A 21,433-nucleotide genomic window follows, 5' to 3' on the forward strand; every position below is an offset into this window, starting at 1 on the left:
CCTTCCTTGAACGCCGGTGGCAGTCAGTGCCTCCCTCTCCCCAACACAGATGTTGTGTCTCGAGGCCAACGTCACCCGACCTCGGTCTCCCTGTGGGACAGATAGCGCGTGTCTGGCTGATAGGGGAGGAATTTCACGCCGGCCCCGTGGACGGCTTCTTATCTCCCTTGGCGATGCGTGGAATGACACAGGGAAGGATGGAGGAGAGGCGGAGAAACAGGCGGGAGAAGGAGAGAGGGAGAGCGAGGGATCAAAACGTCGAAGCGCTGGACCGAAGCGAGCTAGCTTGGCCGGGGGATGCCGGCGTTCCGGTGACTCCCAGCATCCTCCTGGCCATCACACCTCCTCTGCAGCTTCATAGCACTTTCAGCTGAAACTGCTCTGTCCTAGAAGCCGGAAAACTGCCAAGAGCACAGCCCAGGGGTTTAAAGCCGGGATTGTGGGGGTGGGGTGCAGGGGCAGATACTGCTTAACCAAGCATCTCCTATGCTCCTCTCACAGCCCTGAAACTAATTTCTTGCCTCCTTTGTGTTTTCCTCTAGATTGTGTTTCAGTTCAGCTGCTTAGTAGCCCACTATCACTGAATGTGAAATGTATATTTATCATTTTCTTCACTCTGTGGGCTAAGCTTAGCCACAAATGCTCGGCTGGTCGTGAGGTAGTGGCGCGACATGCCAGGCACTTTTGAAGAATAGGGAATAGATACGAGGCATAAATGGACCCCCCCCGAGTTTCACCATTATATCGTCTGGAAGCGAAGAAGGTCCTCTGCGGCACCCCTCCCCAACAAAAGCGTCACCTTCCGCTGCCGATTACGCATCTGGCTGATTTGAGTCAAAACAGGTTTGGCTCGGTAGTGGTCCAAGAACCATTCCTTCTGCTCTGCAGAGGCTAGATAAAGGGAAGCCTTGCGGCTTGTGCAAAGTGAAGCGAAACACAGCCCGGGGTGTGTACTTCATGTCAAATTATCACCTATTTTGAAGTGTTTACCAGCAGTTCTTCTGCAAAAGATTCAAAGATCAAAGGAGATCCAGTCGCACACCAGACATATTGCTTTGCACATAACCTTCCTGAGATATTTTTTCTTCCTTATTGGTGTTCTTTAGGTGTTCTGAATATTGAGAAACATATATTAGACAGCTTACGGCAGTCGAACCTCACAAATAAAATATGTATGTGTTTATATTCCCGGGTTTTAGAGTTTGACTTTTCATCGGTAGCTTTGTGGATTAGGGTCAGAAGGTCATCTGTTCAAATCCCAAGGTAGTAATTTCACTGCTTGTACCCTGAGCAAGGCCCTTAACTCCATTTTCTCCAGGGACCTTGCTTTCACAGCTGAATGTTGCTTTGGATAAAAGCATGTGCTAAATAAATAAACATGATACATTGTAAATCATTTGGTCTAAAAGCATCATCCTAGTAACTAACTGATGACTTGTCAAGCAACTTAAGATTTAAACTTGAAAAAACGAACAATTGATATATTCCAAGCAATTAAGCAGTGAGATCTGCTGTCGCTCCTGGCCGAACTGTTTTCCAGTGCTTTATGTTTTTAAACTCTACTTTTGCTAATACAGCACAGGCATCTATAGACATCAGAAAGCCGACCTCTACTGATTCACACCAAGTCCGTAACTGATTTTCAGGCTTCTTGAGTCAGACATGTTGCTGAACAAGGTAGGCTTTATTAAAATAAAACGACAAAAACCGAAGGAGAATTCATGTCCATTTAAAAATAGATTACAAATAAATTACAAACAAGCATGTGAAATAAAAACAAAATAGCAACATTTAACCTCAGACATTTAATTCATAAATAAGAATATTTTACATCACACAACCATTGTCTTTTTTTATTGTCCAATATTCTTCCAGGAGTTTTACAAAGATTATAAAACAGGATATGTACAACCAGACTGTTCATCTAACAATGACAAGGTACTGAGACAAAGACGAAAAGGCTTCCACTACAAGACAATGACTGCATATTCAATGAAATTGAGCTTATCTGAATTGGGTATTTGTCACATGCAATGGTCCGGACCACCGTGTTTGATTAACACCAAAAAGTCATGGAAATAGACTTCTGGGACGACTCACTGATCAATTTCTTGAAACGACAGTCATCAGTTTAAGCAGTGGTATTGTTTTTTGCTACAATGAGTCCCTTTGGAATTCACTCCCTCTCTTCTCCTCGGCTCCCTCCACGAAATGCTCCCCTGAATCCGAGAGCCTTTCTTAGGTTGCCCCTGCTCTGACTGTTGCTAGGCAACGCAAAAATTTTCAGCGTACGTCCAAAGAGCAGTGTATGTGCAAATCACTTCTTGAAGTCGCAGATAGCAGGTGCCGTCCACCAGCTCCAGAATGTGTTGCGGCTTCAGTGAAAAGAGCTAACTAAAACTGAGAAAGGCATGGTTTGTGGATTTATAAAAGGGAAAAAATAACACACAATTAATGACTTAGCAGTAAAGATTAATACGAGGGTGGGGGAAAAAAACAGGACCAGCCTGCTCATTTCTGTCCAGATCTCAAAGCTCTTCCAGCATTGCCTCCCATTATCTTCTCATCACAAAATGCGTCCTCCTCAACAGTGTCTGGGAGTACAGAGTTTACTGGACTTTAATGCATATAATGGCATGACCATTGCACTCCCATCTTGTGATACTATGTAGGATGACATATTCCGTCCCTGCACTGGTTGTTTTGTGCACTCGACCGCTCACCCATCCCATAAGCCCTAGTGATTTCACCTCTTGAGATTATGTCATGCCAACTTTGGTCAGGGTGTAAGGTACGCGGCTGCGTTGGTCATGGTTGAGTATTTACAAGGTCTGGAACCGCTGTTCAGTTTCACGGTTGGTCCGGAGCTGAGATAACCGCTGTTATCCCGCCTGCGTGAAGCAACAGCAATACCTGACAGGGCAAATAAGATGCTAGGTGACATTTTCACTGCCAAAGCTGCATCGTTCATGTCTCCAAGCATACAGTGGATTGCAAGGGGCTTAAAATCGGTGCTTGGAAGTCAAGTTATGGATTAATTCTCCTTATGTTACATAACCGCAAAGGTCAGGATTGAAAGTTAAAAGATTAACGTGGGTTAATCCTCCAAATAAACGGCCCTCAGTTGCATATCTGAAGGAGATTCTGCATTTGTAGGAAGTGCAAGATCAGGAAAGGCATTTAGCCATGTAAATGAGAATTCAGTGAGCTCTATCACAGACTGGCACCCCATCCAGGGTGACCTCTGCTTTCTGCGATAGATGCCAGACTCACTATGACCCCATACAGGATAACCACTTACGTAAAATCGACCAATGGATAGAAAGAGAATACAGATCTGGAGGTGCTTTCTATATATATATCAGCAAAAGCAAAGGTATGGTAAAGCTATTGCAGGTTTTACAGAAATATCTGGAAAGCATGACTGACATGAGACTGCTTAGCAGACTGTAAAAATCAATGTCAGATTAAAAAGAGAGAGAGAGAGAAACAACATGACACATACAATATGATCCTTGGTTTTCCAGTATCAATTAAACAGGCATGTGTGATTCACACATTTTCCCCTCAGTCTAAACGATTTCTGCCTGGTGATCAGATCGTTAACATGGAGAGTCACATTGCATGCAGCTGGCCGTGCAAATAATCTCCCTCCTCGTCTGGCAGTGCGATTTGGGTTTCCTCCGACGGGATGGATCAGAAACTCATCTGCCTGTCACTTAGAGGGATTTTCAATCCTTCCCCCCCCCCCCCCCCCCAGCGACAGACAGGGCGTTCCTTATAATGCCTCCCATGTAACCGAAGGAATATTGGTTCCCCCCGCTGCGAGGAACCCACCGTCTGTTCTTAGGTTCTTACGAGCAAAAAGTCAGGTGCGATTCCACATTCTCAGAATTTCCCACCGTCCATCCCAGAAATGTAGCTGCCCGAAATGGTAAGGCGGGAGCCCCTGGCTGTCATTTAGATGCAAAAGCTGCCATTCCCTTTCTGCTATGGAAAGCCTTCAAATGTGACACCTCCTGTCATGCCACTGTGTGTAACCTAGGGGGCGCTGTGGAGCCATTCCGATCCACTCCCGGGTTTGGGTCTCTGGGTCTCACTGGCAGGTGAGACTCCTATGTGGCCCATGCTTAGATTACGTAACATCTTGCTACGATTTCTGATCTGCAGCTCAAATCACCGTTCACCGTTATTTTTGTGTTATGACCACGCAGGACGCACAGACACGCATGCACGTGCAACAAACCCGTGATTTTCATTTTTTAGGAGTTGGGTTACTGTCAGATCTCTCCTTCTTCCAACATCCATCTGCTACAGCGGAGAAGAGGACTCAGAGCCCTACTGTAAACCAACTCGCCCTTTTGAGTTTCAGATATGTGCAGCTCAGTAATTCAGACCATAAAGTGCATAATTCTCTTAAGGTGGGCAATAAGCTTTTTACAGTAAAATGGGAGGATGTCATACGCTCCACACGTATTCACTAGACCGCCTTAAAGGCGTGAACGTCACAACGTTGATATTCACACACATGTATGCGTTCCCACTCCGGGTTTCGCTAATTCATCGTGCGGCTCAAGGAAGTCTGGAAACACCCTCATCAGTTATTTTTTTCTTTTTTTGAGTTTGTACAAAGCAAATCTGGGGGGGGGGGTTAAATGCCGATGATTACACCTCATACGAGAGCAGGAACAGGGGCAAGCAAAATCGTAATGCAGTGTACAGATCAACGGCTTGTGGACAGCGGATTTCCGGTTGTCTGAGGGATTGCAGAGCGCGGGGGGGGGGGAAGGGGTTCAAGAAGGAGCCCTTTGTCGCTGATCTTGTGGGGCCACCCCCTATAACCCCCCCCTCCCCTGCTAACCCCGCCCCCCTCCAACCTGAAGAGCGGCGGCGGTCACAGGGAGCTGGGAAGATGGCCAGGGCCCCCGCTCACATCACCGAGCAGCTCTTGGCCTTCTCCTTCTTGAAGGTGGAGGTGAGCAGCTCGGATCTGCTGGGGAGGTGAAGCAGTCTTTTGGAGAGGCGGCGGGACGGGCTGGCCTTGGCAGCCGGCTGCAGCTTATTGATGCAGGCCAGGGCGGCTGTTCGGAAGACGCTGTGGATGCTCTTCTCGGAAGTAAAGGCCGAGCACTCGAGGTAGGCCTCGGCACCCAGCTGCTTAGCCAAGGCTGAGCCCTGAGTAAGGAATGACAAGAAGAACAACGTTAGGCTCTGACTGATGGAAAGGGGAGCAGGTGATGTCCCTTCTAGCTTTAGGTGTCATTGAATATGCATGAATCGGCCGGAGGCGCAGAAGAACATTTAAATAAACTTTCACCAGCCTCACCACACCCCTGAGGGAGTCAGCCGATTGACCGTACCACAATATTCCAGAATGCCATTCAAATATAGGTGAGTCTCGGAATTATTCACAATGGCCTCTTGGGCATTCCCGGAAGGCTAGTCTTGCCTGCTCGTGGGAGATGGGCGTCTGCTTCTGATTGGACAGCTCCATCAGCGTGCACACGTCCGTGCGCAGATCTGTCTTGCAGCCGATGAGGAGGATGCGAGTGCTGGGGCAGAAGTCCAGGATTTCTGTCTTCCACTGCCGAGATGGAGAGAGGGAGTATAGGTTACACCCTGGGATCACCGGTAGGATCAGTGCATCAGGGAAGCTGAACGTTAGCTAAATTTATTACGCAACACAGGCAAAAGGACAGATTAAAGACCCTGCATTCCCAAATAATATATGACTCTTTTTCAAAGCTACATAGATGACTGACAGACAGACAGACAGACAGATAGATAGATAGATAGATAGATAGATAGATAGATAGATAGATAGATAGATAGATAGATAGATAGATGTGCAACACACTAAGGGGCCTTTATTATTATCCTTATAATATAAGCTAAACAGTGCATAACGTAGTTTCTATTGTAGACATTCCACTGATTGTCACTGGGTTTGATCCAGTTGGAAGGCAGGGCAGGGCGTGATGAGCAGCGCGTACCTTCTTCAGCGCACTGTCCACAGTGTCGGGCCGGCTGACGTCGAAGCACAGGAGCACAGCGTCCGAGTCGCTGTAGCACAGGGGCCTCACGTTGTCGTAGTACGGGGACCCTGCAACAGGGACCTTTGGTTACAACCCGGGTGACATGATTTACAGGCAAGCGTCGCCCCTGAGGTCTGGGCAATGCTAAAAACGGAGGGGAGGGAACTTAGAGGATGGCCAGGCAAGGGCAAGGACAGATGGGGGGGGCAGGACGGCGCAGAATCTGAGGCTAAAATGAATGAGCGAAGCGGAGAGGACGACCCAGTGGATTGTGGAACAGGTGACTAGGACTGAACACCAGGGAGATCCGCGTAGTGGTGCTCTATCGGTGGTTAGGTTCTTTCCCATCCTATTCTGCCTTTGATTCCTTGCCAGTCTTCTCACACAGGGAAATGGCAAAGGAGAAGCAGAGCCTTGTTAGAATCTCCTATAGCGCGTATCTCGGCACAGCAGGGAGGGGGGCGGGGGAGGCTACCACATGCGCGTGCCTTCCTCGCACATGGCCGCTATCCTCAGCACCAGCCGTGCCCACACAGTCTCCCCCGTAACCACAGCAACAGCCTCGGAAGGCACCGTCTGCATCCCGCGTTCTGGGCCGCCCCCGCACCGGCTTTTCCTTAACCCGTCGACCCGAATCATCTCGCCGCCATGTTCCGCGTCCCGCCCACACCCCCACCCCACCCACGGCCTGAGAAACTCCTCTAATCTACCGCGTCGGGATTCTTGCACACGCACACAAGCACGACTTGTCCTCTGATTCCTGGGTTCCATCTGCATGTGATGGTGGTTCCCGTGGGGAATCTACACGATGCCCCCCCCCTCGCTGTTAAGGGGACAAGCTCATGCCAGAGGACAGGCAAAGGCACCTCGGTACAATGCCTGCCCCCGCTGACAGTATTTGGGTGGCGGCATATTGCAGTCAGAGGGTGGGGGTGGGGGGCATTTAAAGCACCCAGGACTTCACGTCTACAAAACAGATACAGCACGATGGATAACCTAAATTTGGAAAGAACAATGCTTTTCTGTAGGTTCTGTCTTTGATGCACATAAAGAATTCCACCCCCTAACATCAAGATTTAGGTGGGTTATAAAAAAATAAAAAAAACACATTTGAAATTTTACTGTGAAAAACTCCACCTCATACTAAAGGACGAGCAATTTGATCAGCGATCACCGGACGTGAAAACCAGCCGTGTGGGAACGTCCAAGGTGGAGCGTACGAGGCCAGATCCACATCCAAAGGCAGATAATGGAATTCCATGCGACTGACAGCACGTCAGCCCTCCGTGCTGGACAGGCGCACCACCGCATGCCACTGACAAGGTGATTGCCTCCCAGAACGGCGACAGGCTCCTGGGAAAAGCAATTTCCAGTTATCTGGCGAAATTCTGCCAGATTTGAAACGGTGGCGTTTTTCCGAGCCCACGTGTGCGGGACGGCGCCCGAGTCAGCGGGAGTCCCACGGACGTTTAGGGATTAACCAGCCGACGACAGAAAGCAATTTCTCAGCTGTTTACACTGACAGCTCGCCAACTTATTTAACAACTTTAATTATTTGGGGAGGTCTTCCCTATTCTGTCAAGGTTTTACCACCAATATATAGAATTTATTTTTTTTCAGAACACAACTTTCTTTTTTATGTTTCATTCAACGACCACATAAAAGATCTTGCTGAAGTCAGAGAAAGGATCTCTGACTGAAGCAGCTCGGCTGCTGCGAGCCTAAATCCGATTTTCAATTATTTATGAAATGTTTCGGATGCTTTTTGCGGGGTCCCCGGACAGAGTGCAGAGAGATGCCTTGACAAGCAGAGCTCAAATCGCTTGGGGTCCGACAGGTGACACCTCAGTGGCAATCAGACTGTAAAATGTGAGCAACTTAGAAACAGGGACACTGATGCACGTGAGGGACTTGTGAGCGAATTCAATTAACCTCCCTAATTAGGCATGCAGTGTGACGAGCGTGAAAAGCGAAACACGTGTGCACCATGCGAGCCGGCAAAGAACGCAGCGCCCAATTATACCGTCGCTAATTGGTGTAATTAGAGGGTAGGCGGACAGGCACGTGCTCTGTGTGCCCGATGACAGATTGGGCAGAGTTTCGGGCAGTTGGGACCCCAACTGTGATTAGTGCTGGTCAAAATGCACAGAAAAGCACTATGGCAGTCAGCCAGTTAGTAAGCAGGCTGTTTAACAGGGTCACTCGAAACGTAGGGTGCAAACGCACGAGCGTCGCAAATCGCATTGGATCCGGCTGATTGTTAAGCTGTCCAGTACGTTTTCTATCTGACCCGGCTTCTGATGAGCCACACCTGGCCCAGGTATTTACCTGAGAAAAAGGCATGATTCTTCGGAAGGCAGGTAAGATTGAAAACCTACAGGACAGTAAGTCTCCAGGACCGGAGTTAGGCCCACTTCCTGTTACACTGACCACTGCATACCTAATGCATGGGAGAAAGTCCAAGAAACCAGCCTAAGCAGCCAAGCAGAGATTTATGACAGATCCACATTTTAAGGGTCACCCACGTCTGTGACCATATCGCCATCCATCCTACATACTGCCCCAACCACTGAAGCTTATTTCCATGAAGAGCCCAATCCCAGCCAGCAAACTTGAAGTCCTTGCTTTGTCAGCTAGCATGAAAAAAAGGTTGACAGGGTATGATATACTCATTTCTACTCAAACATAAAGAGAGATTTTAGTCAAACAAAAAGGTTAAACACCTAGTAGAACAGTACTACAGCTCCTGGGACTCAAAACATCAACCTCCAATTGAAACCCTGGTCCTTGACTACTTGGTTGCCTTACAGTGCCCAAATTCTTCTTGCTTTGAAGACGTCATGGCTGCTCTAAAGAGATAAAGTGCAACACTACCCCTGTCTTCAGCGCTCAATAGCACAATATCTTCTAGCTACTTTTAATAGCAACGAGAACTGCCATGTGGCAGAGACTTGGGCACATCTACACCCCCTGAATCTCCATCGACAGCACCCCCACAGTGACGAGGAGGCCCCCCGAGGGTGCCGTTGTGCATCGCGTCGGTATGGGCTGGAGGGGGAAGCCCTGATGTCACACTTAGTGGGCGGCTAGAGATGATCCCCACGGGAACTCCACCCCCGGCGTGGTGCTTTGGATCGTAGCGAGAGGCCGGGGAGGCGCTCGGAAGGATGGAAATGCAGAACACAGGATGGTCGTATGTCTAACTCCAAGCACAAGGGCCTGTTTCCGCCATAAGGGTAACTCGCTAACATCTACTCCCCCTCAGAGCTATGACCGCCAATATGTCTACTACTAGCCTGATGCCTCTTAAAATTCCCTGAATGTTCTGATGTTGCCCTTCTGGTCCTTGTAGTTCTGGTCCTGGTCCTTTTAGCTTCTTGCTTTGTTCAAAGTTGTTGTGCAGCTCCTGCTCCTCTACCGTTAACACCTGGGTCATTCATTGGAAGCTCAGCCTAGCTACATTAATGCCTAGAAGATTCCTTGATAGCATGCATACAAGGAGAGGCGTTGTTGGGCATATTTTATTGGCCGCTTTAGCCCCCCTAAAATGTTTTTTAGCCGGCCTAAATCAATGTGTATTTATTGGCTTAATTCATGACTAGCTTGTTATATTATATAAAAGTTTGCCATCGGCCTACTCTAGTAAAGACTCAGCACCGCATCAATTCATCTCTAACTAAACCCCTGTATGATTGTAAGGTGATATTTGTAGGTCTGCCAAATGACTGCCAAACATGAAATAGTATAATGTCCATAATCCTTAGCAGTAAAGGCCATAATCATTTATCAATTACTCACTATCAATTCCTCTAGGGCATGATGCCTCAACGAGCTGTAATGTTTTCGAATATCATTATTAGTATGAAACATGCTTTGTTAGAAAACAGCTTCAATTGTGACCATAACATTTTCAGTGTTTCCTGTACATACACCTAACACAAAGAGCACATAAATGACACCATTCAAACCCAGACCCTACAGACAGACCATCTCCAAGATCAGGAGAGGAGCCACATACTGTCTGCACACTTGATTAAAGGACCAAATTGATTTCTTCCAGCAAATCTGTTCTCTTCCTCCCCGGAGCAGCTATGGAAGACAGCGATGAAGGCACAGCGATCAATGATCAAAAGCCGCTTTAATAAGCGTGATGTTCCCGGGCGCTTGCACCGGCAGAGGAAAGATGGGGGGTGAACGGCCAAGTGTGACTGTTAGCACACGGGGCACGGCAGTGGAGTGAAATGAATGAGGGCCAAGACACGACAGTCATTGATCCATGCGATCTTTAGGGACCCCAACCCTACATGTAAAGAAGTAAGAAACAACAGTCAAGGTGGACTGAAAGCACAGCTTGACAGATATCGATAGCCTGGACATTCATAACATGGACCGTCTACCATGGGAGCTTCCGGATTATCAAACACAGTCTCTTCTCTGCTTTTAATGGCTCCAACAAGGTTACAGGAACTGAAGGTCATTGATCCCTTTTTGCCAAACCCCAAATCTGGTCGTGCGGTTCCTTGCCAGCCCTACCGCCAGTTAAAACTATCCTATTGCACGCCAACTGCCATATCTGTACCACTTCCAACCGGAGGAGGGGCCAAGCCTCCTGGGATCAAAACAGCCAGCGCACAATGCCTCCTTTATTTGGTGTGCGTTTTACGTAACGTTCCAGAAAGCAAAGGTTTAATCATCTCCGGTGCAAGGCATCACCCATCCGCCGTGCAGCCTCACCGCCCGTCTGTTGTTTTAGCCCAAGCAAACTCACAGCACACAGATCCGAGAGGAATCAGAACGGTCCTCTACTGATATTCAAGAATCCAATTTCCACTTGGGATCAATAAAGTTTATCTTACTCAAGTTTTCAAGATATGAGTTCAAAACCCATCTATAATGACTTGGGCAATATGCCCAGGGCTTAGAACACCGTCAATTGAGAGGAGAGCAGCAGAGAAACGGCAACCTGTCATGTTGGAGCGCTCCTTCGGTCTGGAAACTACAAAGTATATAAATGTATACATCTTATAAACACCACTTATGGTTACGTGGACAGAAGAAGCCATGGTTAAGGACTGGTTAGGGCACCACGGGAATTTTTCCAAAAATTTCCAAAACACTATGACGTATTTTGTCTTATTATTTACATGAACACATTAGCTACAATGATTTATTAAATAATCCACTAACTTAAAATCCATTGATAACAGGTGTTATTTATTGGTTCTGGATATTATATCTGTCTATATGGATGTCCAGCCAAAAACGCTCTTTTCCTAATTATTTGGGTGTATTGCTATCAATCTATAGACGTATTTTTTTTACTATACCCCATAAACTGCCGCAGATCCCACAACAACCGAAAAATCCAACTTAGAAGAACACCGTCTCAAACACTGTTAAGGACGGGAGTTCTGGTGGTTCACACGGCAACGATCAGAAGGTCAGAGTAAAATGCAGCAAGCCGCTCCCGGCTGATTTTTAGGATTTACTGTTATTTGCCTGACACCGGCAACATAATAAATTAAAACGCATGATACAATCCATATTCAGCTAGAGATTATTGACTGGATCAGTGATAAACAGGAAGACGTATTATGTTAACGATGCACTCTCAACAGATGACACTGTAAAACGTGAGGTTTAAAGTTAAAAACACCCCAGTACCAGTGTAACATGTATTACCACAACCAGTCTTCCATACCAGGCAAGAACATACTCCGCACCATATAATACAATACTCTGCTTGACATATGCACATGTACAGAGCTAATAAAGGTACAGACATATAGCTCCTTTTGTCGGCTAGAAACATGAAATCGTAAAATTAAACCAAGCCTCCAAAATGACTACAGCCTCTTAATTATCACGAGAAATATGCACCTTCAAGAAAGGAAACCACCCTGCGACGAAGCACAAAATGTCAAATTGAACTGATTCGGCTGTATGAACCAATGCAAAAGCAGGCCAGCAGTTAAAATGTGAAATAACATATTTCACGTATACCTATAACCAGCGTCCGGTAGAACTGCTGGTGCAATGATAATCAAATTACACACCCAAAACAGAAGGAGACAGTCTATCACAGGATAATGGGACCTCCAATAAACACACACTTATACTAAAAAAAACTAATTATTTTAGCGCCTTTTCCGAATAATGAGGTGAGAATTGGTCGGGTAAATCACTGCACATCTGAGGCGCCGATGCGCTGTAGTAGTATCAGCACATCTGTATTCCTCACACGACACATTAGCTCACTTACTGACGGTGCCGCTACGACAGTCAACACACAAGCGTGAGACGCCCGCAACGGCTGGCAGGACTCGCGTCGCTACAATAAATCACCGATTGTCAAAGCAAATCGCCTTTTCTCTTCCCACAGAACAATGGCTATTAAAGTCCAACCGACATACATCGCACTGTATTTTTAGAAACCTCAGCCCATTCCGACACACAGAACAGATCATTGCAGTGGCCGAAGCAACATCACAGTACAAAAGAAAACGAGACAAATAAATTAGCTATTATTGGTATTTGTTAGTATTTTCAATCTGCCTGGTAGCATCTGACCAAGCTAAAAACAGAACTGATAAATTTGGTGACGCATGAAAAACATCCGTGGTACGTATGAGGAGACAAATACATTTCACTCAAATATTTTTTACCCTTTTCTGTTCCTAAAAGTACTTTTAAATGAAAATATATTTAATAACTCATATCTTTGTTTCTGTGGCCTTTTATTAATAACGAACACCATGTGACATACATTTATTTCCCGTTCACTTGCGAGCAAATCACGCAAGAACATGCCGCCACATTAAGAGGAGAAATGCTGAGTGATTCTCACCTGATGTATCCCAGAGACTCAACTCCACTCGTTGCTCTTCTAGTTCCAGGCAGGCTGTGTAGTTTTCAAACACTGTCGGCACGTACGTCTACAAAGGGTACCGAAAAAGAGGAAACCAGGCGTCATCATACACCCTTCAAAGACAAGCATCCAAAATCCCAATTAATGCATCAATATAACATAAAATGCAAAAAAAAAAATTGTAAGCCAAGTCCAGCTATTAATACAATCACGTTGCAGAATACAGAACTTAAATTATAACAAATCTCACTGTTAAGGCACTTAAATCCTATTAAATATGCTTACTTCTGTTACGTTGTGCACTTGGTTATGCTATGAAGAAACAGCTTGTGTGACGGATTACTATACTAAATGAATGATACAGAGTTGAAACTATCATTATATATATATATATATATATATATATATATATATATATATATATATATATATATATATATATGAAAGCCGGTCTGTAGAACACTAGAATCCCACATTATCTGCGGTAAACCAAGCCAAACATGACAATGCACACAAATGAGAGTACGCTGTAAAGCCGAAAGTATATTTTTCCTTTAATAGATACGTAAATAATATTAATTGCATACCTCTGGATAACAGTCCTTGGCCAACACTTGCAACATTGCCGTTTTTCCGCATTGAACATCCCCAACGAGCACCAGTTTACATCTGACCACAAGCGGCTGTGTAATTCTCCTCTCTTTCATGGCGAATATGGAGTTTATTAACCACAGCCAGGCAAAAAACGCCGCAAAACGACGTTCAGTAGAGATGTAGGTCCTCAGCCAGTTGCCTCCGGCTCTCGGGTGTAGTCCACAGCGTCAGTCTGCAGCTGTCTGCTCTGACTTACAGCACTGCAGTAATTTATATAGGCTCGCCGTCCAATGAGCGCCCAAGGTTTGCCTGCCCGTCGGACTGTGGAAACGCGCCGGAGTTCTGCTGGCTCCGAAATTCCCCGTCTGTCTTTCCCGGGATTAAGGGGCTTTCGCCTTAAGTCGCCTAAGGTGCCGGCTGATACCTATTCTCATTCTGCAAAATGCGAAACTGAACGCTCCTCTTAATAAAATGACTAAAATACAACATAAAACCACGTGCAGAAGCAACACTTCCCATTCAAATCATTACCATATAATAATAATAATAATAATAATAATAATAATAATAATAATAATAATAATAATGTTTTAGCTACTGATATTTTCTTATATTTAACCACACCTGTAGCACCTGTACTGTAATAGATATTATTGCTTGCTTACATCTAACGGGCAATTGGCTAAGATGACACATTATAAGGTATCGCCTAACTTCATGAAGAGATTAGGAAATTTACAGAAGATATAGTTCCCTGCCCTCAAACATATTCACAACAATAACCCAGAAAGTGCTTCTCTCCAACAGGATATTGTTTACCTTAATTCTGTCTGACTCTTTCCAAAACTGTAGGGACGGCACCTGTATCGGAGTATCAGAATCACTTTTTAAATGGTGCTGGGAGGCACCTGATGGCTATGTTGCCCTATTTTGAGTTTAATTGTATTTTTGCAGTGTCCCTCCTTTTGTGGATAGTGTCCGTGACCCATGACAGAAATAGTCTGGTAAGGATCCCTGCTGATGTATGACATTCCAGACAAACAATTCAGGAACAATCTGTTCCAATTGGCTGCTCGTGGCTCAGTGCCCACACAAATGTAATCACCAGACCCATTGTCAGGAAGTCATGGCACCTAAACAGAAGACAATGGGGCACATCAAACCCTTCTGTGTTTGCCAACTGATTAGTTGATTGCCTGTTTGGTGGGGGTCAAATGAAATTAACAGTTAGATTTGCGGTCTGCAGGGGTGTGGGAGGCAGTCATGTTCTGCAGGTTTTGCATGTTCTGTAGAATGTAGCTTTTAAGGATATATTCTATGACTACTGGTGCTTAAATATAAGTACTGATGTTAGTATATTGTGTAGACACTGTGTACGTATTTGAACAACACATTGGGTATTTGGTATTGGAAAAATGCAATGTATGAGAGAGGCTCACATTCATCCAGGTTGACCTTAGACCCTCTGAATGCACCTTGAAAACTGTGTTGTTGCTAAAAACATATGTTCCGGAATAAAATTCACAGGCACCTCTAGTAACAAAGCAAAATAAAAAATAAAAAACCCAACAAATTACTGCATTACATACAGTGTTTTTTTGTGTACTACACCACAATTATATACTGTGTTTTTCCTGAAGCACTGTTTACTCTCAATAAGAAATGAGTAATAGAAATATCATTAATATATCATCCATTACAAATACCTTCAATAACTGACCACGGTAGGACTAACATGGAAGAATGTGCACATGAATACCTTGAATACTAATGCAGCTTTTAGAGAAATTTTCCTCTGGATTTTTCGCACTGACCTGCATGCAACCCCCAGTATCCCACCAGCACAGATTAATAGCACCCTCAAAACCATGTGAAGGGCGGGAATTAATTCTCCCCTGCATTCTACTTCTGTGATGTCGGCAATAAAACACCCAAGGGCACCACAGGAGTGTCTGAGTGTAGAGTATTATGACTCCTTATCAGAACTGTCCCATCTCTGTTAAGAGTTCCCCTTGGATGATTTGCAGAGAAGGACATACATGGTATCTCTGCTACCCAAAACTCCATCCATCCATCGATACTCAAAAAAGCCAGGCTATGAATTTAAACAGCAGCCCAAAAAGCTAATCTTGCTACCCTCTTAAACACTCATGGTTTTCCCAGATTTCAGCAGTCAGAAGAATCAAAGCACATGTACGGGTCAAATACTGACCCAGGTCCACAGATCCACCGGCACTCCTGGGATCAGTACCTCATCCATCAACACGAGTAACCACGCTGATCTTTTGGGGTCAGACGATATTCCACTGCTCACACCGAGCCACCGGGCCCGGCAGCATCCGAGAAAGGTGTTTTTTTTTTCTCCCGCGACAGCTCTGATAAGGGGGGGTTTTGTGCTGTAAATTCACTTGATTTAATCAAACACTGCAGAGTTTGCCCTCAAACAAGTGGTCCCCTAACTTTCACAGCACACAGCTCCCCAAACAAAGGGAGAGGGACAGCGTCACACAAGCACACAGATGGATGTGCATAAATTTGGTACCTTAAGTAGCAGTGACACACTGTGACCGTATGATTGAATCAACCACGTCGACATATAGACAGGGTTCTACATATAGAATATAGGTGAAATGCAGTTCAAGGTTAAGGAAGTACTGCAGCAATCAGCTTGCTATTTCAATGGATACATAAAAGTGAATAATGCGATTTAAGAAAACAACACTAAATGTCTGTTTACATTCCAAAGAGGATTTGAATTGAATGCAGAAATGACTTATTAGTGTGAATGTATTGACTTTGCATTTCCACTGCAAAGCCGCATAGCCCGGCTATCCCCGGCCAGGAATTTTCTTTGCTTTAGAAGCACAAAGGGCGATAAGCATGGAGATGATTTGCAGGGATCGTCTACAAGGGAGAAGCTGAGAGTGAGAGGATGAAGAGGCATTTTTAACGCTTAGGAGAAAGTTTGCATTGTAAGCAGGTAATAGCATTCAGAGATTATCAAGCACGATAGGACGATGCTGGTTCAGTCTTTCATTAATTTGCCACCGATGTTTTTGAGTGTTCCACGGGGAGCGTTCGCTGTTAGCTGGTTAGGCTAGTGCAGTGATTTAAGATGCACACATTCTCACGTTTCTCCACATGCTTGCCATAAGTGTTTTTTTTTTTTTAGCTAATGTTTTGTTTTTTGTGTCACTGACTAACATGACAGCGACCTACTTAGCGGGGGGGGGGGATGCATGCCTGGGTCCCAGGCGTGAATGTGACGAAGGGGACGGTGACATCTGTGTGCTTCGGCTCCTCTCATGTGGCCTGACGTGGGAGAGGAGGAGGAGGAGGAGGACGGAGTGGAGGTGGTGGGTGTCAGGACGAGATGACAGAAACACTGGGCAAATGGTCAGGCGACAGACTCCTACACATAAAAGACCAAAACACTAAAACATGCTCCTTCAACCTATGCTTATTAGAGGATGCATCCCCTGGAAATTCTTTATTTCTAATTGGAGTAAAAAAAAATGTGCCAGTTCTTTTACGCATCCCTCCTATTTGTGTTTAAAGGCAGGTGGTCCGATTCAGGCAGCAGCTTGGACACCTCACCATGGAAGGATATCAAAGAGGTTTCTGGGAAAGCCACCTGAGCAGAAAGGGCAGAGGTACCACTGTGTGGCGCGGTTGTTGTCGGGCTGGCAGGCGGAGAGGGGTGGGACTATTGCACTACGCAGAGGGGCGCGGGAACCCCATTAACAGGAAACCCAGGATTGGGAAGCCCAGGATTGCGAAGCCCAGGAGCGGAAATCCCAGGAGCAGAAATCCCAGGAGCAGAAATCCCAGGAGCAGAAAGCCCAGGAGCAGAAATCCCAGGAGCAGAAAGCCCAGGAGCAGAAATCCCAGGGGCAGAAAGCCCAGGAGCAGGAAGCCCTGGAGCAGGAAGCTCAGGATTGGGGAGCCCGTGTGCAGTGCCCCAGTCAGAATTCCCCCAACACAGCAGGACATGGCAAAGCAGATGGGCCTGAATAAACAGCCAGGGGAATGACACCTTACAATATGGTCTCGGGGTGTGGGAGGGCGCAAGGTGTGGGCCATTTGCACCGAGACAGCCATTGCTTCCTAGGCAGTCTGGAAGGCTTACACTCCTCCACCACCCTGGAGAGTGAGAGTGCTTTAAGATGAACAAGACACAAATTCCAGGGGAAGGCACTCAACTGTGTTTCCTTTCGAAAACATTTCATGGACATCAGTTCATCATAGGTCTTTGAGGTACAACAGAAATGAAATATACCTGAATACGACAGTATTGCCAGTGCAGAAACCCTCTTTTACTTTGCACACAAAGTATTTAATGGACATATTTTGAATAATTCAACCACATATAACGATTCGATTCAATGACCAATAACTGTCCACTGTAGGACTAATGCTGAACATGCCGGGCTGTTATACTGGACGGTAAATAAATCTGGTGCTGATGCACAGGGTCATCGATCTATAGGCAGCGGGCGAAACAATAAGTGATAAGATCTGGTGGAATGCAGCCCATATAAAACAAAACAGGCAGTGATCCAGACACCTATAACTTCTGAAGGGACCTCATCCTGTTCACACTGGTGTAAAGAAGGCAGGAACCTTTATCTGAGCCCCCCCCAGTCTCCGGAGAGTGCTGTGGGGGGAGACATTTGCATAATTCACGTGCTGCTTGTGTAAGCGTCGCTGTGTGACCTTTGTCAGTAGGCTCTGATTTCATCGTTTCCCGCTGCGTGTGTTTGGGCTGCATATAATGCTGCAGTAACTGTCTCATGTTTATTTCTGTCTGTATCACAGTTTTTTGCATATATATATATATATATATATATATATATATATATATATATATATGTTGGTTGCTGGTTCAAATCTCTGTAGCAGAAGAGTGATTTAAGCCCTTAACCCCCCAGCCCTCACAATTGCCCCAGAGACTGCCTCTGATTCTGATTCTGATTCATACGTAACTTGAAGTGTTCGTAAGTCATTATTCCACGTCATTTGAAGGATATACGCAAGTACAAAGAACTAGGATGCTGGGAGTTTGCACGTTACGCTGCTGCGCGGCGGGAGTAGCGGCCAGAAGTCGTACTACCTGGAACTGGCACGCAGAAAAAAAAATTTATGTTGCGGACAGGAAACGGGAGACCAAGGAACACAATTTTGAATTACAGTCCTCTTCGTTCGTATGTCTGAAAGTTCGTGAGTTGAATGTTCGTAAGTAGAGGAGCGTTTGTTTACATATTATGCATTATTTATAGAATATGTATGACGATGCTGTATTAAGGCATGTGAAATGCAGTTTAGGTTTTATGTGTATATGATTAATTTAATTTATGTACAGGCTGCTGTTTCTGGGTTAATGACATCGGACCATTTTTGTGGGTGGGGGAGGGGTTAACCCCCACCCAGCCCTAACCATAACTATAAGTAACCAAGCAAAATACAAGAGTTTTTGATTTTCAGATTTGTCATTGCAGCCACAGATTTTTATTAACAGGTATTCATAACGTTGTGGGGACATTGTGTCCCCATCAGGTAAGGCATATACAGAAGGATACGCGCGCACACACCACACACACACACATGTAATACATATTACCCTTTAAGGTTGTCAGAGTTAGCATTTTTCCAATAGAAATGAATGAGCGGTCCCCATAAACATATGTTTACCCGACGTGTGTGTGTGTGTGTATATTTGTGTGTGTGTGTGGATTATTTTTATATGACATTGTGAGGACTAATTGTTTTCCACAATGTAATAAAAACCTTGTTATTTTGACATTGTGGGGACCATTTTTCAGGTCCCCACAACGATCTGTGAATACAATCAAAAAACTAAAAGTCTCGTATTTTGGTTTGGTTACTTGGCTGGGTAGGGGTTAAGGTCGCCATGTTGGGATTAGAGTTTTCCCCATATAAATGAATGGAGAGTCCCCACAAAGATATAATTACAAACCTGTGTGTGTTTGTGTGTGCGTATGTGTGTGTGTGTGTGTTTTCTAGAGTCTGTTTTGGAGGCAGCGCCGTGAGACCGGGATATTTGGCTGGCGACCCGAGCCGATGACAGATGGCTTAATATTTTGCAAATAGAAAAAAACTGCATTGTGGAAATGGGGCCTCGACAGGGAAGTGGAGCGCGAGACAGACAGAAAAACTGCGCGTGTGTGTGGGGGTGGGGCCCCCGGCATCCATGGCGACACGTGGGGATCGCGGACCGCCAAGAGACGCCGTTTAATGCATTTGGCCGCCCTTCAATTGTCCAGCGTAGCTGGCGGGAAAGGGGTGCATGCTAGGGGGCGCTGTGTGCTTCAGCAGGTTAGGATATTGTGTTTGACATCAGAAGGTTGCTGGTTCAAATCTCTGTAGCAGAAGAGTGATTTAAGCCCTTAACCCCTGAGTCTGTTTTCTCAAAAAAATGCACATTTCTTTGGATAAAAGTGTCTGCTAAAGAAATCTAATGTAAATGCTGAAAACCAAAACCTCGGTTAATTTATGTTTTGTTATAAAGGAAAGTGGGATGTAAACATGTCTCCTGTTCTGGGCTGTCGTCACGGCTACGGCTGTTAAATCAAACGCAATGTCCTGGTGGTTTTGACTTCAAGGCCAGGGAGGGAGAACTTTGACACTAGGGGTGTAGAAACTTCACCACCCCCAGCATCATAGCCACACCATATGGTCAATGGATTATCAAGTATCACATATATAATTATATCAGAGGTATAAGCAAGTATATCATACACCTTAGAGATTCAAAACGAAATGAATGCACTGCATCAGCGTCTTTGGACGTTAATTGCTGAAAATCTGAGAATCAGCTGATTCCTCACACATTGGCAAATGTTGTTTGAGGAGTTGTCATGGGGGTCTGGGGGGGGGGGGGGTTATTGTTTGAGATCAGCTGTTAATGTACAACTTTTACAGAATGGTGGTGGCGGGGTTAAGACAGCAGCAGTTTAAAAACATGTAATACGTGCACAGAAAACGACTGTTAAATCACCCCCCACTACCCCCACTCCCCCACCTTGAATACCTTTTTGATAGAAATCAATTTGATTTCTATTAAATTCAAAATAATTCATATCCATCCATCCATAATAAAATAAAGGGATAACCACATGTAAACGACTCCAACACAAGGACAGTGGCTGATACAGGACAGCTCACTGGCGAGAGCAAAAAAAGCAATTTGACCAAAACCAAAATCCTACACCACAGGATGTCCTGTTTTAGCCCTAAGCTAAACGTCATAAAAAAGGTCTGGAGGAGGCAGGCTTTTTTCCTGCTTTGCTTTCATTGGTTCAGCTTTCTGTGTCCACCGTGCTTCTATGTTGTGATTGGTGGAACAGCAGCTTGCGGCTGGTATATTAGCGGGGTCTTGTACGGCATGACCTGTCAGTCGTATGGCCTGCTGTGCACGAGCTGCTCCAGCGGGTGAGCGCCCCACAGCTTCCGCGCAGAAGAAGTATTCATCATGAGACCAGGACACGTGAACGCCTCTGCCTCTCCCATGCTGACAGCAACGTGTGGCTTCCTGGATTCCGTCGCCTAGGCCAGCCCCCACCTCCCTGCCCTCGCCTGTCAGGGGGAACCACGACGGGGAAGGTCTCCAGAGCTCCACGTCCTCAACGTTGGGCGGTCATGGGTGCCAGCTCACCCTGTCGTTTCCGGAGTGTGGGTAATTAGGGGCCCAGGAAGCATGGTGCCACCTGGGCCAAGGGGAGGCAGCTGGACTCTGGGGGTGCCACACTGCTGGGGGGCGGCAGGGAAATGGGCCAGAAAAATGAACACCCAACCGGGGCCGCACCCCCAACTCTTCACACCCCCACAACGAGCACAGGTTATGGTGGACGCTATCGAGAGTCGGCTGATGAATCGAAAAGTCCGTTCCCGACAGGGAGACGTTTCAGTTTTACAT

General features: G+C 45.8%; 1 protein-coding gene across 1 annotated transcript; it reads right to left on the bottom strand.

Moving 5' to 3' along the window:
* Positions 1-1,663: 1,663 nt before the first annotated feature.
* LOC125748128 (rho-related GTP-binding protein Rho6) lies at positions 1,664-13,798 on the bottom strand. Its single transcript, XM_049023981.1, has 5 exons — positions 13,491-13,798; positions 12,883-12,970; positions 5,994-6,103; positions 5,450-5,584; positions 1,664-5,175 (listed from the first exon to the last, which is right to left on the bottom strand). Exons 1-5 carry the CDS (start codon positions 13,608-13,610, stop codon positions 4,930-4,932), a joined length of 699 nt encoding a protein of 232 aa, XP_048879938.1. The 5' UTR covers positions 13,611-13,798; the 3' UTR covers positions 1,664-4,929.
* Positions 13,799-21,433: the final 7,635 nt, after the last annotated feature.

Source organism: Brienomyrus brachyistius, chromosome 8 (assembly GCF_023856365.1).
Source record: "Brienomyrus brachyistius isolate T26 chromosome 8, BBRACH_0.4, whole genome shotgun sequence".
NCBI lineage: Eukaryota > Metazoa > Chordata > Actinopteri > Osteoglossiformes > Mormyridae > Brienomyrus > Brienomyrus brachyistius.

What these genes read in the sequence shown, in the direction of transcription:
- LOC125748128 (XM_049023981.1), bottom strand. Translation starts at nt 13,610, where the DNA reads ATGAAAGAGAGGAGAATTACACAGCCGCTTGTGGTCAGATGTAAACTG. An exon ending in CCAAGGACTGTTATCCAGAG is followed by an intron (nt 12,971 to 13,490) that starts GTATGCAATTAA and finishes TACCCTTTGTAG; the next exon opens with ACGTACGTGCCGACAGTGTT. An exon ending in TGGACAGTGCGCTGAAGAAG is followed by an intron (nt 5,585 to 5,993) that starts GTACGCGCTGCT and finishes CCATCTCGGCAG; the next exon opens with TGGAAGACAGAAATCCTGGA.